The 25,746-nt window shown below is 39.2% G+C and overlaps 1 protein-coding gene across 1 annotated transcript in view; it reads right to left on the reverse strand.

Moving 5' to 3' along the window:
- Positions 1-25,746, reverse strand: part of LOC117959256 (ephrin type-A receptor 5) — a 66,835-nt gene that overhangs the window by 39,966 nt on the left and 1,123 nt on the right. The window contains exons 2-3 of the mRNA XM_034896266.1: positions 19,475-19,539; positions 9,366-10,086 (exon numbers count right to left, since the gene is read on the reverse strand). Of these exons, the coding sequence (XP_034752157.1) occupies positions 9,366-10,086; positions 19,475-19,539 (786 nt within the window). The remainder of the gene's footprint in view (positions 1-9,365; positions 10,087-19,474; positions 19,540-25,746) is intronic.

Genomic DNA, 25,746 nt, shown 5'->3' on the forward strand with positions numbered 1-25,746 from the left:
GCGAGACATACTTGGGTGGGGGGGGGGGACAAACAGAAGTTAAAGTTAAGGGCCCCATACGGTGTATTAACAGAATATTGGATTTAAATTCATTTCTATGGGCGTAGACACAGCAAGGATTCAAATATGTACGTAATGTATTGAAATGGATTACTAAAACACAAATAACAAAAATCACAGAATCAAAACTCTCCAAAAATCACCCAAAGGGATTTAGCAAATATTAGCTGTACATATCATCTGGGCGTGTATATTCTGTAGTTTTCAGTGGTCTGGTCTTGATATAATCTACTCTTGGTAAGTTCTCAATTTAGGTGGTCTTGACTACAACAATGCTAATTACAAAACTATACGGTCCACCACTGAAAATCTAACAGAACTTTACAGTCAGACAAAATGAGAACAAAAAGCCAAATGGCTCACATTGCACGTAACATCCACTTATATTTCCATCTTTCCTGTCTCTCTTCCAACTGTGCACACATTCAGCTGGGTTGACATGAAAGTAAACGTTGACAGCAGAAGCACAAAAAAATAGTATGGTTGGTTTCAATACAAAGCCCGTGTTGTAAACACATAGTATTGTGAACCAATAAACCAGGAAAGGAAACACAGTAAATATCCTCTTCCTGTATTTGTCCCACAGTGAGCTACTGGCCTCAAGGAACATAAACACGGTGTGTGTGTCCATGAATGATGCTGTCATACCTTTATGCATTATTGTTGAACTTCTATGTTTGTGTGCCCGCCTCTGCATGTGTGCATATGGCCATGGGTCGATGCATGCTCATATTTGTGTATAAATGTGTGTGAACACAAACAAAGCCAGAAGATAATAACGTAACAATATACAATCCAGTCAATGGGGTTTTCCCGTCTGCTGGGTGGCAGAGGAGGTCATTGTTCAGCTCCTACTTATTCTCAGGCCACAAGTAAAAACCACGAGGTCGAGCAGGTCACAATGGCTATCGAACATAAATCAATGTATTGCTCCAGTCAAAGTCTAGTGGGGGAGATTAAACATTAGAAATCCATCATAAGTTGAATCAAGTGTCAAGTTATGCTTAATAGCAATGACACCGGACTACATATTATTAACATTTCAGCATTTTCCTTTACTTGATTAATGTACTCCCCAGCAAAGGGCCAACAACTGCAAACCCAAATTGCAAGCAGCCACACATTAAGTGTACAAAGGTCAGGATCGTAGTGCCATTACAACACTCCTGAGACATGTGATGGAGGTGGGGTTCAGGTCAGATATATGGGAGAAATGTGTGTGTATGAAATTGGTTGGGAAGGGAATGACAATTTTTGACCCTTTTAAAAACAAGCACCTATGCGGAACTTTTGTGTTTTGGGGTACATATTTATAACTTTGCATACTTTGCATACAAACATAATGTCTGCTGCATCTCAATATAAGTGTGCATGCATTTCAACTTCCCCATCATCTCTTCAAGGAAAACAAGTCATCATTGTGTAAATGCTGTGAATAGTTTTAGAAATGGTATCATTTGGGAAACTCCTCGACTGACCTTAATGCATCAGGAGTGTTCACAACTACCAGTCTGACCAGTCCATCCAACAGGACACTGGGCCGCTGACTGGGACTCTAGAGACGACCAGGCTTACATGGAAAGAAGCTGGCTCTGCTGAACGAAGCATTGTATTAATATTTCACAAACTGCAGGAATGTGTGTGTTTGTGTGTACATATATCTTTGCGAGGACATTGGGGCAGGCCCACATTTTTTCAAAGAGATGTTGGCGGGGGGAGGGGGTTAGAGTTGGATTTAGGGACATAGGGTTAAGATTAGGCTTTTATTAAGGGCAAATGGAGTTAGTCACCTCGTTATGTTGATTCTGGCTAGAGATAGTGGATAGGCAATGTACTCTGTCTATTAGGGTCCTCACAAGTATAGCAAAACACATGTGAATGTGTCTGCATGTTAGCAGGGGGAAGGGTAAATGGGAGGAAGCACTTCTGGGAAAGTCAGTTTACCCAACAAGCACTCAGGAACCACTTTAGTTGTCATGACAGCATCACCACGTTGAGATGATGGGGTGATGAACAGGGGGCTGGAGAGGAAGATGGAGGAGAGAGAGAGCGATGCAAAAGGAGAGGACTGAGTGAGAGAGTGTTGTGAAAGAAGCCATGTAGCAGCTACTAATTGAACAGGATCTAAAAACATGAATGGTGACTCTTTCTGCAGTGAATCCAGTCAATTCATATTTCAGGAGATGATGGAATCAGAAGAGACTTCCTGCCCCTTGTGGATTTATGTCATTCACCATGCTGTTCTGTTTCTTGATTAAGTCAGGGATGAGTAAGGCTTTCTGAATACTGATAACTCGGATGATTTAAAAAGAAACAAGGCAAAAGAAATGGGAGCAAATATGTGACATGGGATTTCATTCAACTTCAAATAATTATGATTCACAATTAGCATCTGCAAGTTTATGCTGCACTCTGTCACCCATGGGAGTGGAGCTAACAAAAAAGAAACTGGTTGGTTTTCTTTTGGTTTTGAAGGAAGATGTCTTACTTTATGAACAGTGTCTTGTAAATCCTGTGCAATAATTCTTTTGCACAACACAAAAATAATCAAATCACTAACTGACCAAATATTATGCATAAAGCAACCCAATGCAAAGAGGTGTTGGAACTCAGATCCTCATCAGCACACATGGTGGGTCATCATATTAAATGGCAGATGCCGCCGCGATCATGTGTATATCTCTGTGTTGTGCAAGCTACTGTAATACCCTTGTCACCATTAACCACAAGCCAACTAGCCACTCGTTGGCTATATCCCATTAGTCCCTCAAGGGAGAATCCAGAAAGCTTCCTCACATTACTACGCCAGTTTCTGATGGCAGCACCACCACCATGACCAGTTCGAGTTTGACATATGCTGCAGTGACGTCTGACAGGCAGGCAAACACAGAGGAACATCAGGGGAGCCCTAGACACTAAAACAAAGTATTGTCAAGGGGAATCCAGCTCTTCCCTTCACTCATTTAGACGACGCTCGCGGAACAAAATACTTTGTGGTTTTATTATTTTTATCAGTGAGCGGCAGTTCATCATCCCATACAGTGCTTTTAATTGATGATACTCTCAGTCGTCAACTTCTGTCATTTTTTCCCTTTTCTCTGCCTACCCTCCCCCAACTTCCCCTCCTCTCTTCCCCCGACTTCGCTGCCCATCTTTTACCTCCGGGTCTTTTCAACTGTCACTTGAATTCAGTGCAGCCGAATTCCAAACATCAAAGCTGTCAATCCCAGAACTCCTTTCAGCCTTTATTTCATCTTCCCAACATGACATTCAGCTTTCATTTCATCTTTCCAACATCCAATTTAGCACTTATTCCATTATTCCAACATCGAACCCAGCCCTTATTCCATCATACCAATGTGTCACTTAGCTCTTTTACTATGATTACAACATTTCACTCAGCTCATATGCCATTATTCTTTCACTCAAGGAACCCTCATTTCAGCCAACATTCCCTTTAATCTATCATTTGGACATGTCTTTATAATCCCTTATTTCTCATTTATACAGCAACATTATTTCTAACCCCAACCCCATCATTCAAAGTATTCCTTCACATCCTTATCCTACTGTACAATTGATTTAAATGTTTTATATATGTACAGTTTTGATGGAATTTCTTTGCACATGCAACCATCATCTCCTGGTTCTAGAAATCTCTTACACTACGTATGACCAACCTGACTTCTATCGAGATGATTGATGAGAGTGCCAGGTTTCTGGTCAACGTGGGCCATAGTGCTGGAACATCGTCAACTCAATTTGCCTAGTAGTTAAATAAATAATTAAATCAAATATGAATAAGTAAATGAGAAAATACAACGATAAATTATAGATGCTGAATGTACTGTATCCATTAAAATAGGTTTGTAGTATGGCATTGTTGTTCTCATCTTTCAGTACTGACAATCAGATGGAGAAGCCAGACCCAGCAGAGGGTTTAAAGCAGCCTGGCAGCCAGACTACAAACTTAGTTCTTTCTAAACTGCTCAGAGAACCCCCAAAAAAGAAAAAAAAATGACATGCATTGGCTGAAAACAATGCACCGAATGATATAAATAGCTGGGTTTCTTATGTTTCAAACAAAAGTCATATCCTGAATATATCCAAACCATTCAGATCTATTCCATGAACCCAACTTTAAATCCATACATTACTCCAATGTTCCATTCAGTCGTTAGTTCCACAGTTCTTCTGGTTTTCATTCAGCCCAAATCACATCTGCGAGGCTGAACTCAATCTATAATCCCCTCCCCCTTCCTCCTCATCTATCTGCTGATCCATCTGCCCACTTCTATCCTCAGTTATCCTTCGTCTATTGCAATCACCACTGAAACAACACTCATCCATCTCTCTGTCTCTCTGCCCTCACACCCTGTGGTGACAAACCACCCATTTATCTTGTGTCCCCTTGTTTTGCCATCACTTTTCCTCTCCGTAATCCTCCCATCCTCTGTCTATCCATCCATCCATCTACCCATGGATGAACTCCCCGACTCCCCCATCCCCTCTCTTCAGTCTCGCTGGGCTGACAGTGCTGTAGGCGATCACCAATTATCTCAGCTAAGATGTGCGTACATCTTTCCATCTCCCACAACCACATACAGTACAATATCTTTAGATGTCATCTGACACAATGTCATATATCTCCAGTATAACAAGACAGATGTAAATACATTGACTTGCCATGCATCTTGTACTCTGCAACACCGATATAATAAATCTGAAAATGAAATACTGTGGACATATGATCCTTTTAATCCTATGAGGTCATATGAACTAAATAATAAATAAAGGCTGGACGATAGGAGCACAAACAACACAAATCCAACAATGCACTCCTGTATGGATGTTACTGTTCAGTGACAATGTCTTGTAGACCGTTCTTCAGTATTTCCACACTGTGGAAACCCCTTTCTCTGTGCTGGTGTATTGTGGCTAAATGATGTTTATAAATACAGATGTACTTTTGAGAAAGATGTGTGTGTGTGTGTGTATGTGAAAGAATCAGGGAGAGGGCAAACAAGACCGAATTGGATTGTAGATGGAGGAAGATGGACAGATCTTTAAAGTGGAGAAGGAGCAGGGAGCGGAATGAGAGGCACTGCCAAGAGTGTAAAAGACAGGAGAGTGCTGATGTAGGTGGCAGCCATAAAGATGAAGAAAAAAGGGAGGGAGAGAGGGAGGAACATATAGGCACAGAAAGTGAAAAAGAAAGTGAGAGAAATAAAGAGAGGAAAAAGGAATATACAGTGAGAACGACGGGGGGGAAAGAGAGGGGAGGTATAGACCGAAATCAAATGAGTGAGACAAAGAACTAGAGATGTGAGAAAGAAAAAGACAAAGAGCTGTCCGTAACGAGTTCTGTCCTACATTCACAAAGGCTGCGTTAAATCATGCTCCACTAGGCAGCTAATACAGCCGGGATCCACACAGACTTCCCCATTTTCTCTCCCATTGTACCTGCAACCCATTGATTCCCAGTCTACAGTGAGACAAAATGCTTAAAGCACTAACTGAAAAGGGGTGTAAAATGAAATGCTCATGTCTTTTTAAAAGCACACAGCCATTCACACATAGGGCAAACTAGACTTAATAAACTGGATCCTAAATGCCCAGTGCAGGTTCTCAAATCCAGTTCAGCACATGCACAGAACCGCCACATCTCAAAGGCAACCCAAAACCATCCCCCAAAAATATAAAGACTGAATACATAACTCCTCACAGCATGGGCTCCGAGCACTCTTTCAACATCTCAAAAACAGAATTCAACCTTTAATAATCCAGTGGGTGAGTAAAATGCACATGAAAAAGTGTATGCTAGAACAGTGGACACATATGGTTACAAAGCTGAGTGAGAGGAAATCCTGTCATGTTTCTCTCTGTAGACACGTTCAAAAGCCGGCAGACTCATCTGCATATGAAACTGTGAGAACAAAATAATCATCTTGTAGCTTCATTTAATTGCCAGGAATGTGTTTTAATCGGACAGTTTACTGTTTTTTTAAATACATTTTCCTTTGAACACTGGAGATGTTTTCATTCTGAAACATTTAACCAATAGGAAAGAAATCTGCATATCACACAACTTCATCTTCATGGAATGCAAAGCATTAATTAAAATGAAAATCAGTTAAACCTCCTGCAACTTTGTTGGTGAAAACAGGCAATGAAGCATTCTATCAGCTTCTTGCAATGAATGGTGGCAGGGTCAGATTCGTTCCCAGTATTGTCAAAATAACACCCTCACACCCCATTGTGTAGTCGGGTACAAAGGAAATGCCACTTTTTGGCTGTCTCTCTAAACCTCAGTCTACACCAGAAAAGACTCTTCATTGCGGTCCCCACTGGTTCCACAAACAGAAATCACTTCTCTGTTACACACGTTTTTTTTGTTATCTATGGAAAAGTTTCAAATTAGGTATACAGGTTTTTGAAGGTTGTGAATAATATTAAGCAATATCTGCCGCCTAGACAATTTAAAAGTGGAAAACTGTTAATAATAGCCTAAATCCACATTTCTAAAGAGAAGACATAACAAATGTATACTCTTGTATATAAACTAGTGTAAACTAAGCATTTAAATTTCTCTTTTCCCTCTGTAAACTAAGATTCTGTGCTGTATAATTTTCATAGTTTGCAGTGCTACAAACCGACATGCATCTGAAGCAATGCAGCTGATATACAATGTGTATTGTTGTTGGCATCATCAAAGTGTGTTTCTTTTTACTTCAAAGAATCCTAACAAGCTTAAGAGTCTCCAGCCATGCTAGCAGCTCTGTGAGGCTGCACATACAGATGTGACTTAATGCTAATGTAAGCATGCTAAAGTTCACAATGGCAATAATACTATACCAAAGTTTAACAGGTATAATGTTTTCCATGGTCACCACTCTAGTTTATTATGTTAGCATGCTAACATTTGCTAATTAGCACTAAACACAAAGTAAAGATGAGGCTGATGGAATTGTCATAAACCTTGTAGGTCATAAACTAAAGTATTGGACAAAAATAATGATGCCGCTTGATTACATGTTAAAATATCAACCTAAAGGAGACGTGAATATCTGTATATCAAAGTACATGATGTTCCATTCAGCAGTTATAGATATAGAGACAGAGATTTCAGGCTCTCCCCATGGTGGTGGTAGAGAAAAACTAGAGATCGACAACTCCATTGGAGACCTTTAATGTCTGTACAAAATCCATGCCGACCCATCTAAAAGTTGTTGAGATATTTCCGTCCAACCAACTGTGTGACAGTCAATCTGTCACTTTCCATCCATAGAGTCAAGATGCTAGCATGCTAAAGAGTCAAGATGCTAGCATGCTAAAGACTGAAGAAAACAAAACTGCAGTCTTCGGTTTTTTTGTACCATAAGAATGACAACAAGTAAAGCAGATTGCCAATAATGCAGGAAAATACAAATCCAAGTGCCCAAAAAGTCATAAGATTGCATTGTTTTTTGAATAAAACTACTCTACATGCTGTGTAATGCTGTTCACACATATACATAACTTAATATAACATACAAATTAATGCTATGCACAATACATAACATCCTCAAAGAAGTCCCTCCCCTAAACTGCACAAATTCCGCAGATGTTTATGAATACTCATGACTACAGCCGATTGTTACGCAACACTGATATAGACAGTACTGAATCAGCACTCATTTTTACAACTAAACACCATAATGCTTTTTTTTTTTAGCCTAGTCAGCCACATAGAGTATCTGTAAAAGTCTGTTTGACTGTACAATTTGTGGCAGTGTGACTCCAGGCAGGCCAGTGGCACACTGACAGGCATTTCCTAATGATATCCCCATAGAGACTCCATGTCTGACGAAGTTAAGCAAGAGACGGTGCACTCTATATTACACAGCTGCTATCTCTTAACAATAGATTACAGTGAACTGAATACCAAGAAGAGAGGTGCTGGTTCTAAAAGGTTACAATTTACTGGGCAATATATTGATATATCAATTTCGTGATAGGACACCAGGTAGAGTCTTAGATTTCATCTTAGAGTTTGGATATCTTAATACTGTTAAATGGTAAGTGTTGTCTGCGAGGCTGAATTACAGTAAAGTGATATAATTTTCTGAATTTACAAGACCTAGCTGTTCTATCATTTGCCGTTACCACTTAAATCATTACATCCACATTATTTATGATTATTTATCTTAAAACTATCTGTCAAAATATGCTGCCAACCCTACAATATTGTCGCAAAATCACCATTGAGGTATTTGGTCAATAATATATATCTCAGATTTTCTCCACATCGCCCAGTTTAAGTCCAATGTATGCAATCATGAAGGCTCTGTGGCACAGGAATATGTACTGTATCTGGTGTATTAATACTGAAACCATGGCTAGTTGGACATACATTTTGGTAAAACTAAAGAGGACAAGGAATTGTTTTGTTCTGTTTACAGAACTCAGATTTATTACAGTATATGTGCACACTCAAATCTCAAAAGCAGAAGATAAAGTAAACCTCTACATGTACTGTTTAAGAGTGTGCCATTTGTAGTTGAGCATTTGAGACCAATCCTTTTGATCATTGCTTGAGACCGATACGTGATTGGCAGGGTGTTGTGTGAAGAGCTGAGAGCTCGAGAGCTACCAAATAATGACACATATCAACGTTCTATACCACACAGCTTCATACCGCTGTGATATTTCGCCATGCCACTCAGAGTTGATCTTGGTTGCACAAGTAGAGTCTGCTGTGCAAGTCTGAAAATTGAGTAATATAAAGAAAGCACAGAGGAAGATTGGAGAGGAGTGAAGGAGAGAAAATAGAGAAGCCCTGGGTGCCCGTGGTAATGGCAGTTAAGGTCGGCGGTGGGAATATTTGGGCTTGAGTCAGAGCAGAACCGAGGCTGTATGAGAGCAGCAAAGTGCTGCAGGGCTCGGGGGAATACTGTACACTAAGCTGGGGAGAAACACAACCAGCAAGAAAAACTCTTAAGGAAAGAATAAAACAGATCTCACTCAAGCACACAAGACTAAAAACAAACAAGTGCATGGATATAAAAATAAACGGATAGGACAAAGATTGCAACTCAAAGATAACACACATGCATGTGCACCCACAAACCTTGAAAAAGATGATGATTTTAAAGTAAAAAGCAGCAAATTCTCACATTTAAGAATTGTTTTGCCACTTTTGTTTGATAACTGACTTAAATGACTAACTGATTATCAAAATAATTGCTGACATATTATTACGGGATTCATTAACTAGTCAACTAACTGTTTTAGCACGACTTAGCACGCAAATTCCGCTCTCTTACCTTGACAGGATCCGTTGATTTCCTCAAATCCTGGCTGGCAAACACACTTCCCGATCGGCACCAGCCATTCTCCTTCTGTGCTGCAATGCATCCTGGGAGGCTCATATAATGGCAGGGAGTTATTGACGCAGTGGCCAACTACCTCCACCAGCTGCGAGGCCTCTGAGCCCGGGATGGTGTCAGGGAACTCGGCCAAGCTCTTCACCAGAAACGGGCAGCGTTTGTAGAAAACACGCACAGAGACTAAAGCAATACACGCTCCCAAATCCTGGAATGCCAGGTAGACACCCTTCTGGGTCAAGGGACCTAGATCACGGACTTCCGTGTTGAGCTTCATCACGCGGTCCCCCAGGTCCAGCTCGGTGAAGCTCTCATCAGCTGCTATGGTGTCAATTTTGATGTATCTGCTCTCCTTCAATGCCCTGTCCTCTTCCTCAGTCATGCCCGTTCCATCTCTCATCTCCCCGTCCTCAATTTCTTCCTCGGCCCCGTCCGATTCATAGTAATACATGTTAAACGTCTCCTTACAGGTCCCGACCCCACCGGGCAGACTGTTGCAGTCTCTCAAGGTAAACTTGAGCTCAATGAAGACCCGCTGGGCGCCCTCAGTCAGGATCCAGTTTGTGTGAAGCCAGTTGTTCTGGTTCTGCTCCATCACCCGGCACACTTGGTAGGTGTGGATAGGTGCGTAGTCCTCGTCTACTTCCCCTATCTCCTCCCACTGAGGCAGAGAAAAGAGGAAGATTAATCATAATACTATAATAGAATACTAAAACAAATTCCAAACACTTCCCTTTGATGACACAAAGGATAGCTGCGGTTAAAACCACAATACTTTGTTGGCTCTGATCGACATCGGTGGGTGAAATGTACAGTTCCTCTACTTTAGTAGAAGCACCAATACTACAGCATGAAACCACATTGAGGTTTACATTGTATAACATTATCACTGAAACTTTCTAATGCTAATGTGTAAGCAGCATGTTACTGTTATGGTTTTGGTATTTCATTTTGTATTTTGCCCCGTTTCCTGTTTTATTTTGACAGTTTGAGTTTTCTGTTTTGTTGTGTCTTGCTTTACTTCCTGTGTTATCCCACCTTGTGACTGCCTGATGTTTGTCACCTGTTCCCAGCCCTTGTGTCACCTGCCTCTTGTTACCTCATTACCCAGTGTATTTAGGCTCTGTGTTCCCGTTGTCTCTTGTCAGATCATTTTGTGTTTGTTCCTGTATTGGCGCTGTGTGTCAGTCACAGTCAAAGGATTTCCTTTTGTCTCCGTTTCCTGGTTTTTGAGCTATGTTTTTTTTTTTGGGGATTCCCTGTTTGGTTTTTTTTTCAGAAGATTCTGTATGAGTTTTTTGCCCTCTACAGTCAGGACTCTCTCTGTTGGTGTGAACCTTGTTTTTTCGGTCAATAAAGATCCTCAATCTTAACTTTCGCCTGCCTGCTGTCTGCATTTGGGTCCACTATTTGCTGTAATCTGTAACAGATACAGTGTAATACAGGTCAAGGTGGAGGTAGCTATACCCAGAATGCAATATGTTTTTTGATCATGCCCAACAAAACAAAACATAAAAGCATGAAAATCTGCTTGCAGTACCGTGGATAGAGTGCCACGCGGCCAGGCACGCCAACCACTTACTGTAAATATGCACTTCAATATTCAATGGAAAACACAGGGCTTACAAGCCGGACAGCGGAATTCACTTTGCGACAAAAACTAAATATTTTCACCCAGGCAATGCTTGTTCGTTCCTCTGGAGTGCCTTTATCCAAATAATGATCTTTTTCATCCTTTAGTAGTTATTTTGGCTCAAAACCTTAACTGTCATTGCAGCATGATGCTCACTTTTTCTGGCTGAACTCTATTGCCATTGCTCCTGAGAGGACCGTCATCTGGCGGTGCCTGTAGCCGGCATACATTCAGCTGCCGCCGGTAGCCGGCATCCCGGAGCTCTGTAATACAGTCTAAATACAGTCAGCAATTGCTTTTGATTGTTCACAGAACTACGCTTTACTTCGTATAAAATACTTCTATTTTAAGTAAATAATATATAGTCTATAGTATAGTCTATATAACAAGCTTATATTCCTTCCCAATGTAGGGGTTTAAAAAAAAAGAAAAGTAGAGTAAGGGTAAAAATCATACAGAATCTACGCCAGTATCAGAATATTTAAAATGATATAGATATGTGTCTGTACAGAATTGAGAACAATGGGAATGTAGCCAGAATCAGCAGCCACCTTTTGAAAGGGTGAACAATTGCAAGGAAATTATAAAGAGTGTGTGTGCATGTGTGTAGGTATAGATCCACAGAAAGGACTGAAATAGGGTTTTAGGGTAGATATGCATTTACCATGAATCACCATGGATTTCTTGTCAGCAAAAGAAGGAATTAACGTGCAATTAAAGGTCTATTCATCTGTGTGTTCTCTATAGCTGTACCTGTATATGTAAGTGTGTCTGTGTGCATCCATTCCTGCCTGTGTGTATGTAAATGATTCTGTCTCATTTGCTTCGTAGTGAGCGTCTGCATCCATGCCTGTGTGTCAGACAGCAGCATTAATTCCCTTTGCAGGTCTCCTGGGACATGGCTATTATCTGCATCACTAGCACTCTCCCATGGCTAATACAGGCGCTCCATCATGTCACTGTAATATGGCCAGAGGGACCAGACTATGATCCGGTGTTATAGCTTAATAGCCCATATTAATCAATCCTCGCTGTAGCCGTTATGTGCAACCTCCTGTCTTTGTCTTCTCTCTCTGTTCTCTCTGTCGTGTTCTCCATCTGTCTCTTTTTTTCCCCATTCCTCCCTGCTATAGTCTGCCTCTTTGTTTCTGAGAATCATCATTCAGTGTCTGAAACATTTGTGAATAAATTAAGGCATCGTCAAAGTTACTAGACATTATGTAAAATGCACATGCCTTTGTGTTGATATGCTTATGGTGTGTTGTACTCTTGAACTTCCATCTCTGAGAGGACCAGTTTGAGTTTTAGGCGGTGAGAGTGAGGCCATCTCTGGAATCGGAATTCTGCTATGAGCTGTTTGAGGGTTGACTTAGACCTAGACTTAGTTTAAAGACAGTGTTGGTACAGTCAAAAAGCTAGCGAGATTTCAAAGTAGTCACCCCCGGAGGTCTAACCAACACAGAAGTGCACAAGCATCGCTGCACCAACACGATACTGTGCCGTTGCGTCGCTGTTTCAGATCAGAGCAGAGAAAGCAACGACCTAATAGTATCATAAAAAATGTTTAAAATGAGCTTGACTACTGATGGCAATGCAGCAACAATGCTCCCGGAGCTCAGGCCCGTACACGGGCGGGATAGAGTAGGCGCAGCGGGGTAAGGAGGCATTTTATTGGTTCTTTCCAAGCAGAACGCAAAACAGTGATTGGTGGTACTTTTTACAGGATTACAGCAGTTACAGATGGCAGATGTTTTTTTGCTAATTTTTCAGGAGCAAATTAGTTATGCATTGCTGTAGGGGTGTAAAGAACATTTCAAGCAATGCAATAAAAAGTGTATATTGGAAATAGGTACCAACCCTGCCTTTACAAGTAAAGGCTAGACATAGTTTAGGTTAAGGTTACAATAAATGCATTATGTTAACGAGGGCCCTCACAAGTCCACATCAGATGCACAGAGTTACGTGTGCATGTGTGTGACTGAGTCCCTATCTTCCCTGAATCCAGCCCAGTCACTCCCAGTGCAGACATTAAGCCTCTTACTGGTTAGATCAAACAGATCCACCAGCCTGCTCTGAGCTTTACACAGCTTAACAAACACATGCACGCACAAACACAAAAAAGATCACTACGTGTGCTTTCATTCAAATTTTGATTTTAATTGAACTTTTGAAATTCTGAATGAAATGCAACTTAGATGAGATTCTATCTACTAGTTTGGATAGAATAAACTAGGATACAGCTTATTTTTGTCAGATGTTTCACACTTTTGCTTTAAAGGTTTAATGAAATTATATCTTAACTTTAGTGATGAATATATTATATTGTATATATTAGTGTGTATATTTCTGTTTTGGTTGATATGTATGTGTAAGCACAGTGTGAGTAACGATGCTCCAAAGACAAAGTCCTCGTATGTGTCCTCATACCTGGCGAATAAAGCTGATTCCGATTCTGATTCTGATGCATGTTCTGGTAAAGCAATGCTAGAAATAAGACATCTTAAGTGTAAAACAAAGGGCTAGTATTCATGCAGAAAACGACTGATTTGGTACACGTCAGAAGGAAGGGATTGTGATGACTTGGCATGGTTTTACAGGAATGAGCTGCTTTACTAGAAGTTCAAGTGCTTATTCCATGGGACCTTTAAACCATTGTACAGGGTATTAGGTGGCCAGGGGCCCCCAATGTCAAACACAAAGCTCGGTGCAGAGGACAACATTCTAACACTGCGGGGTCAAGACCACCCATGCTAATGTTATGCACTGTAAAATCAAAATGCATGCACTAATAGCATTTCCTTTTTACACCAAATCATGGCTTGTAGGTTCATTTTACAGTAGATATAGTTCTGCTTTGCCTCAATGGTTATGTAAAGTAATTCACCATCCATTTGTTTTAAAATCTGATATTGAAACCTTCAGTGCACCTACCTTACTTTCATCCAATTCACACAACCTTTTCTTAAAAAAGGATCAGTCACCCAAGTTCCATGAAAAAAAACATTTTTTCTACTTACCCCTAGTCATAAAGATACTTTTGGATTTACCCACTGACGTTTCAAACATCTGTTGCTTTCATTAAAACAATATCCCAGTTACCCAGAATAATGCATTGATAACTAAGCAGTTCATATAAAAATGGTTGACAGCAAATTCACAGCAAAAGGACATTGCTTTTTTGTTTTTGAGAAAAAAAGATTTAAAAAAAAGTATTTTTTCAAAGGTTTGAGCAACATGAATTCAATGTGCTTCCATTATTTTAAAGGTGGCAGCAGAAGCGTGACGACTGAAATATAAATACATTTCACACGACATAACTCACACGATTAACAACAAAAAAAGGAATAGGCTTAAGCTCAAGGCTTTTTTGCATATCCTATACAATCCATAACATTAACCAAAACACCAGCAAAAACAAAAAAAAGAAAAGAAGACAAATTAAAATAAAATACACAAAATTTTAGTTAGTTGCATTTAAATCATTTTACATTGTTAAATTATTTTACATTTTAAGGAGACTCGCCAGAGAGGTACAGAATTTCAACTCATCCCTAGGTCCATTCCATAATTTAACTCCCAAACTGAAACACATTCTGTATTTTACATTGGTTCTCACTTCACATGTTCCTTTTTTTTTTTTTGTCTAAATAGTCGTAATAATGAAAGCTTCTCAAATAGGGAATTATCCAGGTTTTTTTTGTTGCTTAAATTTACCTTAACTGAACAGCTTTGGAGTCAGTGGAATGGTATATGACTTTTGTCGAGTTGAATTAAGGTCGTCTCACTCCCCCCTTGCGTCTGTGAGCGGAAAAAAAACACCTGAGTCGCTGGCCTCGGTTTCAGGAAGTATTGCGTGATATCAGGTCTCGTAATGTAACGAATTGCTTCACGACACTGCACACATAGGCTTACACGCCCCCTTTCAGGAACTGACTAACAAAGTGGAGGTGGAGTTTTTCACACCATCGTCATGGCTGAGTTGACAAAAAAGAAGCGGAAAGCTAGGAAAGCATTGTCAGAGGAACAGAGAAAGAGGAAACGGCAGACTGACTGAGCGAGGAGTCAGACACAAGTAAACAGAGGAGCTGCCAAATATCTCTTCCAAAGCTTTAGGGGGAGCTGTATAGAGAAACCTGTGAGCAAAAAGTGAGAAAAGAATGGTCAAAACTGCATAGCGCCCCTTTAATTTCAGTCCTTTCAGACCTTCTCAAGCAGCCCTAGCCTCTTTCACATCTACATTGCCTCTTCTCCACTTCTCCCTACAAATAACTGTCCCTATAGGCATCCTTCCAGCTCCTCATTAGTGTGTGTGTTTGTTTAGTAGGTAATTTATGTGTGTGTGAGAGTGTGTGTGTGTGTGTGTGTGTGTGTGTGTGTGTGTCACATCTGTCAGCAGACCCCCTGTGGCTGTACCGAGTGCCCTCCAGGCTCTAAGTCTATAAACATATTATTACCGCCCATTACCGCTGACCGTCATGGCACTGTGATAGAACTGTCCTCACTCTTTATCCATACAATACCCCTCCCCCCCCCCCACACACCAACCCTTCTGCCTCCATCTAATTCACTCAACATCCCTATTCTCGTGTCACATTTCTCTGCCATTTAATGTCGTCTGTGTCGATCATCATTTTCCCTGTGTCCTCTATTCTTCTTTTAATTATCCAATCTTTAATCTAACCTAGAAACACTGTTCACGTTTTTTTTTTTTTTTAACTAGTTTCTGACTTTTTATAGATAAATATTCTCCTTACATCCTTCAGCCCTATGGGAAAGCATAGGCAGGCAATGCTAAACCAAACTAAAGCTAAACACTCTCCCTTGCATTTCAACTCTCAATTATGACATTCTAAAATACCAACTCAGTGACAATGAAACATGGCAAAGGGAGAAAATAAAACTAATTCCCCTTATTTTTAATTGCCACAAACTCTCTTCTCTTTTGTCTCTGTCTCCAATTAAAAACATATACATATCTTTCCGTCTACCCATGGGGACTTGGATACATTTACTTTGGTCTCCTTCTAGCTATGACTTCAAGACCAAGAGCTTAGATTAAAAAAGGCCACTTCTTAAGGCCTTTATAATCTCAGTATATATTGTCCTTGTGCATAATGAAGTCTGTTTATTAAGAAGAAAAGGACTCTGAACGAGCTTGTCTTAGACGAAGAGAGAAGGGTTTTCCAGTGACAACTTATGCTCTTAAACTAAATAATTTGTGTTTAACAATCCACAATCGTCAAGTTCAAGCTAGTGACACGCTGCTCATTGAAATGTGTCTTATCATTTCAAGGTCATCCATCACATTTCAAACACTTTTTAAATCCCTTATTTCACTCCCATCTCCTTTTTTGCTTAAATGCATGTTTCAAGAACTTTAAAAGCCTGCTGGAGCGTTGGGAGAGGAAAGCAGGAGAAAGAAGATGGTGAGATGAAAAAGACAAGCAGATGACAAGAATAAGCGGGGAAAAGGAGTGAAATAAATGTTTAGGGACAAGAAAGGATGGGAGCTGAGCCAGAAAAAACATGAAGAATGAGAGGAGAGGCAATGATTGGAAGAAAAGACAAGGGATGAAAGAAACCATCTGGAACATGAACCTAAACAAAATAATGAAAAAGAGAACATCCATGCCTCTTCAAAATCTTATTTCGCCTGCTGCTAGAGCCCACCAAAAAAGGATTTTTAAGGCCGATACAGATACGAATATTTGTTTATTTAAAAATCTGACATGCCAATATACTGCATATTTAAAAAAGACAATCCAGAAATGCGTTACAAAACAAACACATTTCCCTAGCATTAGTTATTTGTAGTTACTTACGAGTTCTCCCAGAAATAATATGATAATAATTGGTTTTATTGTCACAACAGAACAGAGGAACATCCAAAATATATTAAAGGTCTGATAAATAATGCTTTAAAAATAGAAAATTAAGATTTAAAACTTAAAGTCCTGTGAACAAAAACACATGAAAAAAACAGTGTTGCCAAAAGGGACGTTGTAGAGCGCCCACTGGTGGACAAACTATGCAACGACAACGCTCATAACATGGTTGACAGTCCGTTTTTATTCTTTAAATGTTCATTTATCTAAAACATTTATTTGTCATCATAAATGATCTGATGAATTAATATTAAATTTATTTATTTCTCTTTTTTTTTTACCGGCCATTATAAATGCCAATACCGATAGCGTGGGAAATGCCTAACATCGGCCGATAATATCGGCCCGCAAATATATTGGTCGGCTCTCGCTGCTGTCCGGTGTGAGTGTGTGCCTGTGTGAACAGAGCGGGTGCTGCACATTGGGTTCTATATAAATATACAGTATGCTCAACATGATAGGAATTATAATGGCCAACAATGATAACATCTGGTATTTAAAATGCCAAACAGGGAACATTTGTTGGACACATTTGTCATTTAAGCGTCAGACAAGTTTACAAGGAAAAAATTGAATTTTTATCACCTTAAACTGTGGCTGAATAAAATCACAACAGCTATTAAGTAAGAAAGTCATTAGGGGATCCTAAAATCGCCTTATCACGACTTTCCTTTCCTCCTCCTTCATCCTCCCTGAATGCAGTTTTTATGCAGTTGCATTGTAGAAACCACACACCATAATTACATCTTCATTAATATGATAGTGCTGACAAAAGCAGCCGTATGCACAATCTTTCCTATCTACATACAGCCACAGAGTTGGCCGTGATTTGAATACCCAGAGCTGAGAAAATGCTTTGGTCAGCACTATTGGTCCGGCGTGTATAGCTGAATGTTTGACAACAGGAGTTGTGACTATATGAGTTTTTTTCTATGTGGATTAAATGGACGCACACATGAATTCCTGTTTGAACCAAGCACAGCACTATCAATCCCCTGGAGTTTGCAGAATTCTAATTTTCCAAGGAACGGTGTGGCAGATTTGGCTGTCAACTACCGTCCCGTGGGTCAAGGTAGTGTGGAAAGTCCAGAATACATTTAAACCCCATTTCTTTTTTATTAGAATACACTTTATAATACCATGACATACCTATTCCCCAACTATTCCCCAAGTTGTTTTCTAATAAGCTCACACCCTGGGAATACTTGGAAATGGAATCTCAATTCCTGGCATGAGAATAATATATTCCATACTGACTTTCAATATCTTATTCATAAATTCAATTGACCCCGAAAATGAAGTGAGAGTTCTTGGAAATGAAATGACCTGTAACCTTGATAAAACAAATGAAGAGCCCGTACTTCAGTGTAAAATAAAAAAGCCAATGCCAGGTGTCTTTGGTCATACACAGAAAGTGAGTTTACAACAGTGTTTCCTCTAAGTTGTTATGTTGATGGAGGCCCGCCACGGTAAAACTTCTGCCACCATAGTATCTGAAATAGGGCAGAAGCTATGTACACCGCCGCTCATTCAGCTGGTTATGAATTCATAAAGTAATAGTTACTGGACTATGTAGAGCAGCCTGCTCTACTGAACTCAAGCAAACTGTCATCCAGGCTTTCTCCCCGAGCAACTGGAACAGTGACAGGACGTCATCACCCGCGAAGTCATGGCAACCAAGTAAACAACAGGGCGAGTACTACTTGTCACTCAATCTTAGGCAAAGTGACAAACAGCAACAAAAGCTGCAACATGAAATCCGCATTCACAAGGGTCCCGTAAAATATGACAGCTACGTTCTATTCGACAATAGCATTGTGGACACTGAATTTGATGAATTTATGGTTTATTATGCCCCTCTGCCTCCCCCGCTGCAGGAGACGCTGTATCCCTCCGACACACAGTATTAACGTTACTGTTTTAAAACTGTTTTCCAGGTTAGTGGGGATGCATATCCCTCAAACTCAACATGAAAAACAGAGCTAGTAATTTCAATCAGCGTTATTTTTGTTGTTAAACCACGTGTAAAATGAGCGCTGATGTTAAATCACCGGTTACAGGTAACCTCCCTACCGTACCGTCTATTTGCTGGATGGTTTCAAGGTAACGGTCAGTAGCTAACATTAGAAGATGAGCCCGCCGTCAACGACGTTATTGTTCATATTTGTTTTACATGGACACAAGTTTGTTTTATGATCACAGAAATAATATCATTGCTGATTGGTAACTGGGTTTTAATGAATCTTCCGAAACACTACAAAGAATTTCAACTACCAAGCTCTGGTCTGTTTTCTTCTCATAAAAGGGAAATTAACTGTGTCAAATACACATAAAACAACACATCTGTATAAATTCAACAAGAGCCTCCAAAAAGGCAACCAATAAAGAAACAATGACACTAACAACTCTGGCCACTTCAATAGGAAGTAAAAACAGCTGTAAAAAAAAGATGTACTGTATTTCTCAAATTTGATTCTTATTTCTGCAAAATTAACCAACAATTGAAACATCTTAGCAATGGTCATACTCACCCCATTCATAGGATAGGCCACCCATCCCAGGTCTCCTGCCACAGAGCGAGAATCCAGCAGGTTCACTATTAAAGATTAAAAACACAGGTCTTAAGAATAGACATACAATTAATCAAAACATAATAAGGATATGCCTGAGAAACTGACTTCCTCTTCATATGAACCAGCTTCTAGAAGTGCTCATGGTCTCAGATTGGTCGGGTCCAGTTTTTTTCATCCACTAATGTGACCAATATAAAACCATCTACAATCCTGATAGGTATTTAGCTAATGTAAGTCAAATTGATCCAGGTGCTTCACAAAGGCTGATGGTGTGTAGATTCAAATGTGTGTTTGAGAATTAACACAATCTTAATTACAAACTGAGAATTATGAAAAAAATGATAATTTTGACCTGGTTAAATACTCGCTCCAGATATGCAACTCTGGAGTTTTCATTTGTATAATGTGATAAAACAGTTTTTAGTGTATGAAATGAATGATGTGTGAGAATTTGATTTTTTTTCAGTGCACAGTCATTTAAAAGACACTTCACCATCGATCAGAGATGACATAACACTTTGCATGGCCTTGACACACTTGACCAAAAAATCTTTACACTCCAAGAAATCTTGTGCCTTAAAATGTAAGCACCTTTTTCCACCTGGACCCTATTTTCTTATGTTTGTATGTGAAAGGGACTGTTAGGAACAACAATCTTTGAAATTGGTCCATTATTAAGCGTGACCGCTGTAACCGGCAGACACATACTGGGCTGCAATGCAACGCAACCCAACAGAGCAAATGTGCAAGATCAATTTGGTCCACTTTTTTGCCACTAAAAGGCTCAGATTATTATTAAGTGTCTAACAAAATTAGGGAAGAGATCCCTACAGAGATAGGCCTTTTTAAAACCTCTTTAAGACCTTTCTGTTTAAACCATAAACAGCTCTGAGGTTGCAGGTGCTAAACCCCCACCAGACTCCACTAAATTACATTAAATGTAAACCGGTAGGTGGAAAGACGACTCAAAACAGCTTTTCATAGTTTTATTTTGTTTCTGTTGACTTGGAATGAAGTGCATTTCTCTATGCTAAAATGATTGTTTATTCACATGGAGTCTGGTGGCTTTAGTGAATGCAATTTTGCAGATGTTTTAATGTTAAAAAAAGGATCTCTTAACAGATGGTTGACCTCCTTAGAAATTCTTAATGGTGTGTCAGACCCTCAGAAAATTAGCCTGTTCATGGCAAAATAGCCAAGTGGCCTACTGCAGCCATCTCGCCTAAACCTGGAGCAATGTCAAAGATTGGTGTTCATATCAGTCACTTAGACACAAAAACATAGGAACATAGGGTGCAGGTTGACAAAAACAGTAGTTTCACTTTAACAGTGCTCTCAGCTCAAACTCATCCATTTAAATCTTCCTTTCTCGGTCCTTCACTTGAAAGCTGTCAAATGCAATAGCCTGACCACTGCACTCCTCAAAACATGTTTCCATCTCCTCTTGTGCAGCACTGGTGAAAGTTCCCTATCAATGTCCAAATACTTCTTCTACAACAAAGTCAAAAAAGTTTTTGAACGTGTCTTCAGGCTGCAGGATTGTTGGCTCTGTTTGTTACCACAGACTGAAACCTGTTCACCGTAATGTTGATAACGACCAAATGACAATTGGTCTAAAGTATGTAAACTTTCGGCAGTTACAAGAAGTTAATTTCTTTTTCAGTAGATCATATGAATGAACATATGGTGTATCCGATTTTATGGTGACTTCAATAGGTTCTAAACTCACTAGCGTTTGCCAGGGTATAACATGTACTGTCATAAACATAACTCAAGTTTTGTCAGTCCGGAGTTCAGTTTTCTTTATCTCATCTGTGATACCGTTTGGCTTGTCCTGTGTCTGACACAGGGTGTACTCAAACAATAAAAGAGAAAGTCCAACTGAATGCTAAAGACCGATAAAGGATTTTTAAGGCCGATACCGATTCAAATATTTGGTTATTTAAAAATACGATATTCTGATATATCGGCCAATAAATATATATATATATTTTTTAATCCAGATATTTGTAACAAAACATTAACAGATTTCCCTAACATTAGTTATTTGTGTTTATTTATGAGTTCTCACTAAAATAATATTATAAAAATTTAACAGAACAGAGGAACATCAAAATATATTTAAGTTCTGATAAATAAAATGTATAAAAATACAAATTTAAGATATGAAACTTAAAGTCCTTTGAACAAAACAGTAAAAAAAAAAAAAATTAAAATGCCAACAGGGATGCTGTAGAGCGCCATCTAGTGGAGAAGATATGCAACGCCAACACTCATAACATGGTTAACCGTTTTATCGCAATCATTTATTTGTCATTATAAAATATTTTGGATGAATGAATCTTTTAAAAAATAATAATAGGCCATTATAAATGCCAATACCGATGCCAAATGCCTAATATCGGTCGATAATATCGGCCCACCAATTTATCGGTCGGTATCTACTAAACTGTAAAGGTTGTAATGGGAGCGGATTTAGTGCTGGACATTTGAGCATACCACTACTTGAAGATACCTTATCTGTTACTTGCTAACTGGTCTTAAACATCTCACTTTAAGACTCTCTACAGAATGCTTAACCAATTACAAATTTACTGTTTCAGCCCCTTATCTTCACTTCAATTTGAAGTTCAAGTTTGAATTGATTAAGTGAGGATTCACGCCAGTCATAACCAGATCAGGTGCTGTAGAATTAATTTACTGCAGTTTAACTTGTTAAGGTTTACACCCACACCAGTGATTCCTCTAATGGTATAACAAGTTGAGAGGTTCTGGGTTCATGCACTCTTTCCCACAAATAATGGGATCAAATGTGATCACACTCACAATAAAAGGCACCAGAAAATGAAAATTATTTATACAGGCAAATTCAAAACATTTGATACACAAATATTTTTCCATGGATTTCATTTTTTCTATTGTCAACATATGCAAATTGATAGTTCTGAGATGCCTAACTAATGCCCCTTCACGACCTTCTACTTCCGGTCCATGGGAAGTGGTTTGGGAAAAATATGAATGTGAATGGTAATAGGCAAATTATTTATTTTTTTCCCATTTGAATTGAGCCACGGATTACAAATATAATGTATTTAGATCTATAAGACTGAAAATACCTTAATAGTTACACACTTCAATGTCGCATGGAGTATGTCTCACTGAAGCTATGATATCTGTGTGTTTTGTACCAGGGATGTAACGTTACGGATCTTGCTCGTTCTTTTGCTTATCTGCTGAAAACACTTCACTGGATAAAACACATCAGGTGAGATAAGGTTACATGTGTTGTGGAACAGAGCTAAGCTAACTAGCTAGCGAAGTTGATCATCTAGCTAAGTGACAGAGAGAAGTAGTTCACAGAGCAGTTTCACACAAAACTTAGTGGTACTATGACAAACCTACGGCTAATTGCGACTTTCTTTGGTTAAAAACGTATCTTTTAAATTGATAAACATTATATATGTTATCCATGGCTCAATTAAAACAAAAATTCCTCGCCCTGTGCAATTTTAATTTTGAGTATTGTATATGTCAATTATTTTGGAACAGGAACTGACAAATATCAATTGTATGTGTGTGTGTGTGTGTGTGTGTGTGTGTGTGTTCATTACAGATAGACTCCACATTATTAGTTGTTTTTCATCTCTCATACCTCAGACTTTATAAAGCATCATAAACCAACCAGGTTGGTAAAAACCTATGAGTACCTTAGGAATTACATTTATTTGTGAAACCTATTGCTGCCATTTGGAGCTGCCAGCAAGATAAGTTTGCTAGTGTAACATTAACACAGAGCAAACAATAATACTGAATGTAAGAGATTAAATCAATTGTCCAAAGGTTTAGTCTCATAAAAAATGATCCATGTCTTAAAGCAGATGTTGGGTACAATACGTCCAGTACTATGATAAGCCCTGTAATAAAACAACTCCTGCTCATATTAACCCTGCCCTTATGTCAACAGAAGAATAGATATCTAGAGTGAAAAGGTGGAGTAAGCGTAACAAAAACATGGGCCGGAAGCTAGTTCACTAACTGAGAGACACACACAGACGCACACACACAAGTCTCCGCTGCTCTGCAGAGAATAATAAAAGATGTCCTTAGGAGGCGATTACACAACTAATTAGGCCATAAAGAAGAGATAAGTGATGCTGAACTAGATCATAAGGAATAAGTTACCTCTTTTACTCGCTCACTCTCTAAGGATCAAACCACCTAACAAGTCACACGCTGCCGTGACAATGATCTACAGAAAAGTAATCCGCACTGAATGGATAAAGTGATTTAAAGTATTATATCACTTCCTTAATATTTCAAATATGTCAAAGAGTAAGTGGACTTTCAGCATGGGGAGTATTGAAAAACATTCTCTTTGAAATGATAACTGAATATGTGATGTGAAAGTGGCAAGGCTCCTTTTTCATTTTAATTGCACACATTTAGCACTCTAGCAGCTGATGGGTTAATTGCCACCTTGACGCCAGTGATCACAAATAAGAAGCGTGTCCGTACAAAGTACAAAACTTTTAATTTCTTCAACACATTTGCCTCTAGTGATTTTTTTCCCCTGTCGGCGGATGTGTGGTTGTGGCATTTACATGTTAGCTTGGATCGCTCTGGGCTTTAATGGCCTGCCTTCTCTTTCACATGCAGACACGCACTTATTTCAAGCCATTTACTGTAATTTACCCAAATCGACCATCCTCATTTGATCAACGCCATTCACAACTAAAAGAAAAGTGATGGGTTTTTAACTCCCCTCATTTGTCAGATATTATTATTATTAACCAGACACAATGACACGCTCTAAAACAGATGTGAGGAATCTGGCTCAGTTTCGAGATGCTCCCAAGAAATTGATCAATATAAGTAAGAATGGATTAGCTTTGAGAGAGGGAATTAATCAAGGTGACACAGTGTGTGCAGAGTGTCTCAGTATCAGTGATGAGTGGTGGAGCCCCACCGCAGGAAAACTGGCACCACTGCTAAATGGTAATATAATTAAGGAGGCATTAGGACTTTTTTCTGTTCACTTGTTTCCCCTTTCAAATCAGAGTACCAACTTGCGCTGTGGAGGCAAATGAAAGGTAAGCTCCCATTTAAAAAAAAACAGTGGGATGAGGTAGGTCTGCTGTGATGTGAGGACACAATATGCAGCATTTAGCCTGTTCTCTTACATTAAGGCAACAATTAAGATGGGTTGGTGCCCTAATTCCCTAATGATTCCTCAGAGATGTCTAAAGTGAGCAGGAAAATTGTTTATTACTTGTTCAATTACAATGAGTTAGCCCGATGAAAGAATTGCAGCTATTTTAATTATGGACTTCAACCTTCTCTCCAATTATGCATGTAATGTATGATTATCCATCGCAATGCAAATATGCGCCAAATGACTACACATTTGGAGTTGAATAGCAGGCTCTGGCAAAAGCTCATTGCGCGCTTAGGTGTTTAACAGTTTCATTTGATGGGTTTTCTTTAGCAGAAGCTTGTGTTTTTAGGTCAAATTTGAAAGAACAAGAAACCGATGTTTAACATTGTGCACTTGCATAGCAAAAGAAATAATAGGAATTGTGATAAAGAAAGGCAGCAAAGAAAACAAATGTCTGACTAATTTTAAGATGTTTTTGATGACTTATCCGTCTCTTTTAATTGACTGCAGACAAAACACAAAGTATGATCCCATCCATTGATTCACAATTGTCACAGCACCTAGTACAGACAACAATCCTCATCCGTAACTGGTTTGGATAGATTTCATATCCTCCTTTTAGGTGATTTGGGTGAACTTGTTACTCTTTTATGGAACTTGTATGCCAGTTTGCACCAGTATACGATGTAGTGCAGTCATTTATTTCAAAGAACACTAACACAAAGAGGTAACCATACATTCTTGGTAAACTTGAACTCTACACGTTGCCGAAGGATGGCCTGCAAAAACCGCTCCAGGACCCCTGAGTATCCCATGGTCACACTTTGGGAGCCACTTTTGTGAATCTAAACTATGACCAAATAAATCTGCCATGTGAAGAATAAGCAGATTGATGAATGTTCTTTCTTTCCCGGATAACGCTGCCTAATAAACAATGGCATTCAGCTCTGGCTATTAAAATGCTGCTCAGACTGCAGATAATAGCGTGGGAACAATATCTGACACACACTTTTCCCCTTTCTAATTTTAAGTCCCATTGCAAATGTACCTATTTGATAATTAGTGGGGGGGGGGG

This window comes from Etheostoma cragini, chromosome 16, assembly GCF_013103735.1.
Source record: "Etheostoma cragini isolate CJK2018 chromosome 16, CSU_Ecrag_1.0, whole genome shotgun sequence".
Lineage (NCBI taxonomy): Eukaryota > Metazoa > Chordata > Actinopteri > Perciformes > Percidae > Etheostoma > Etheostoma cragini.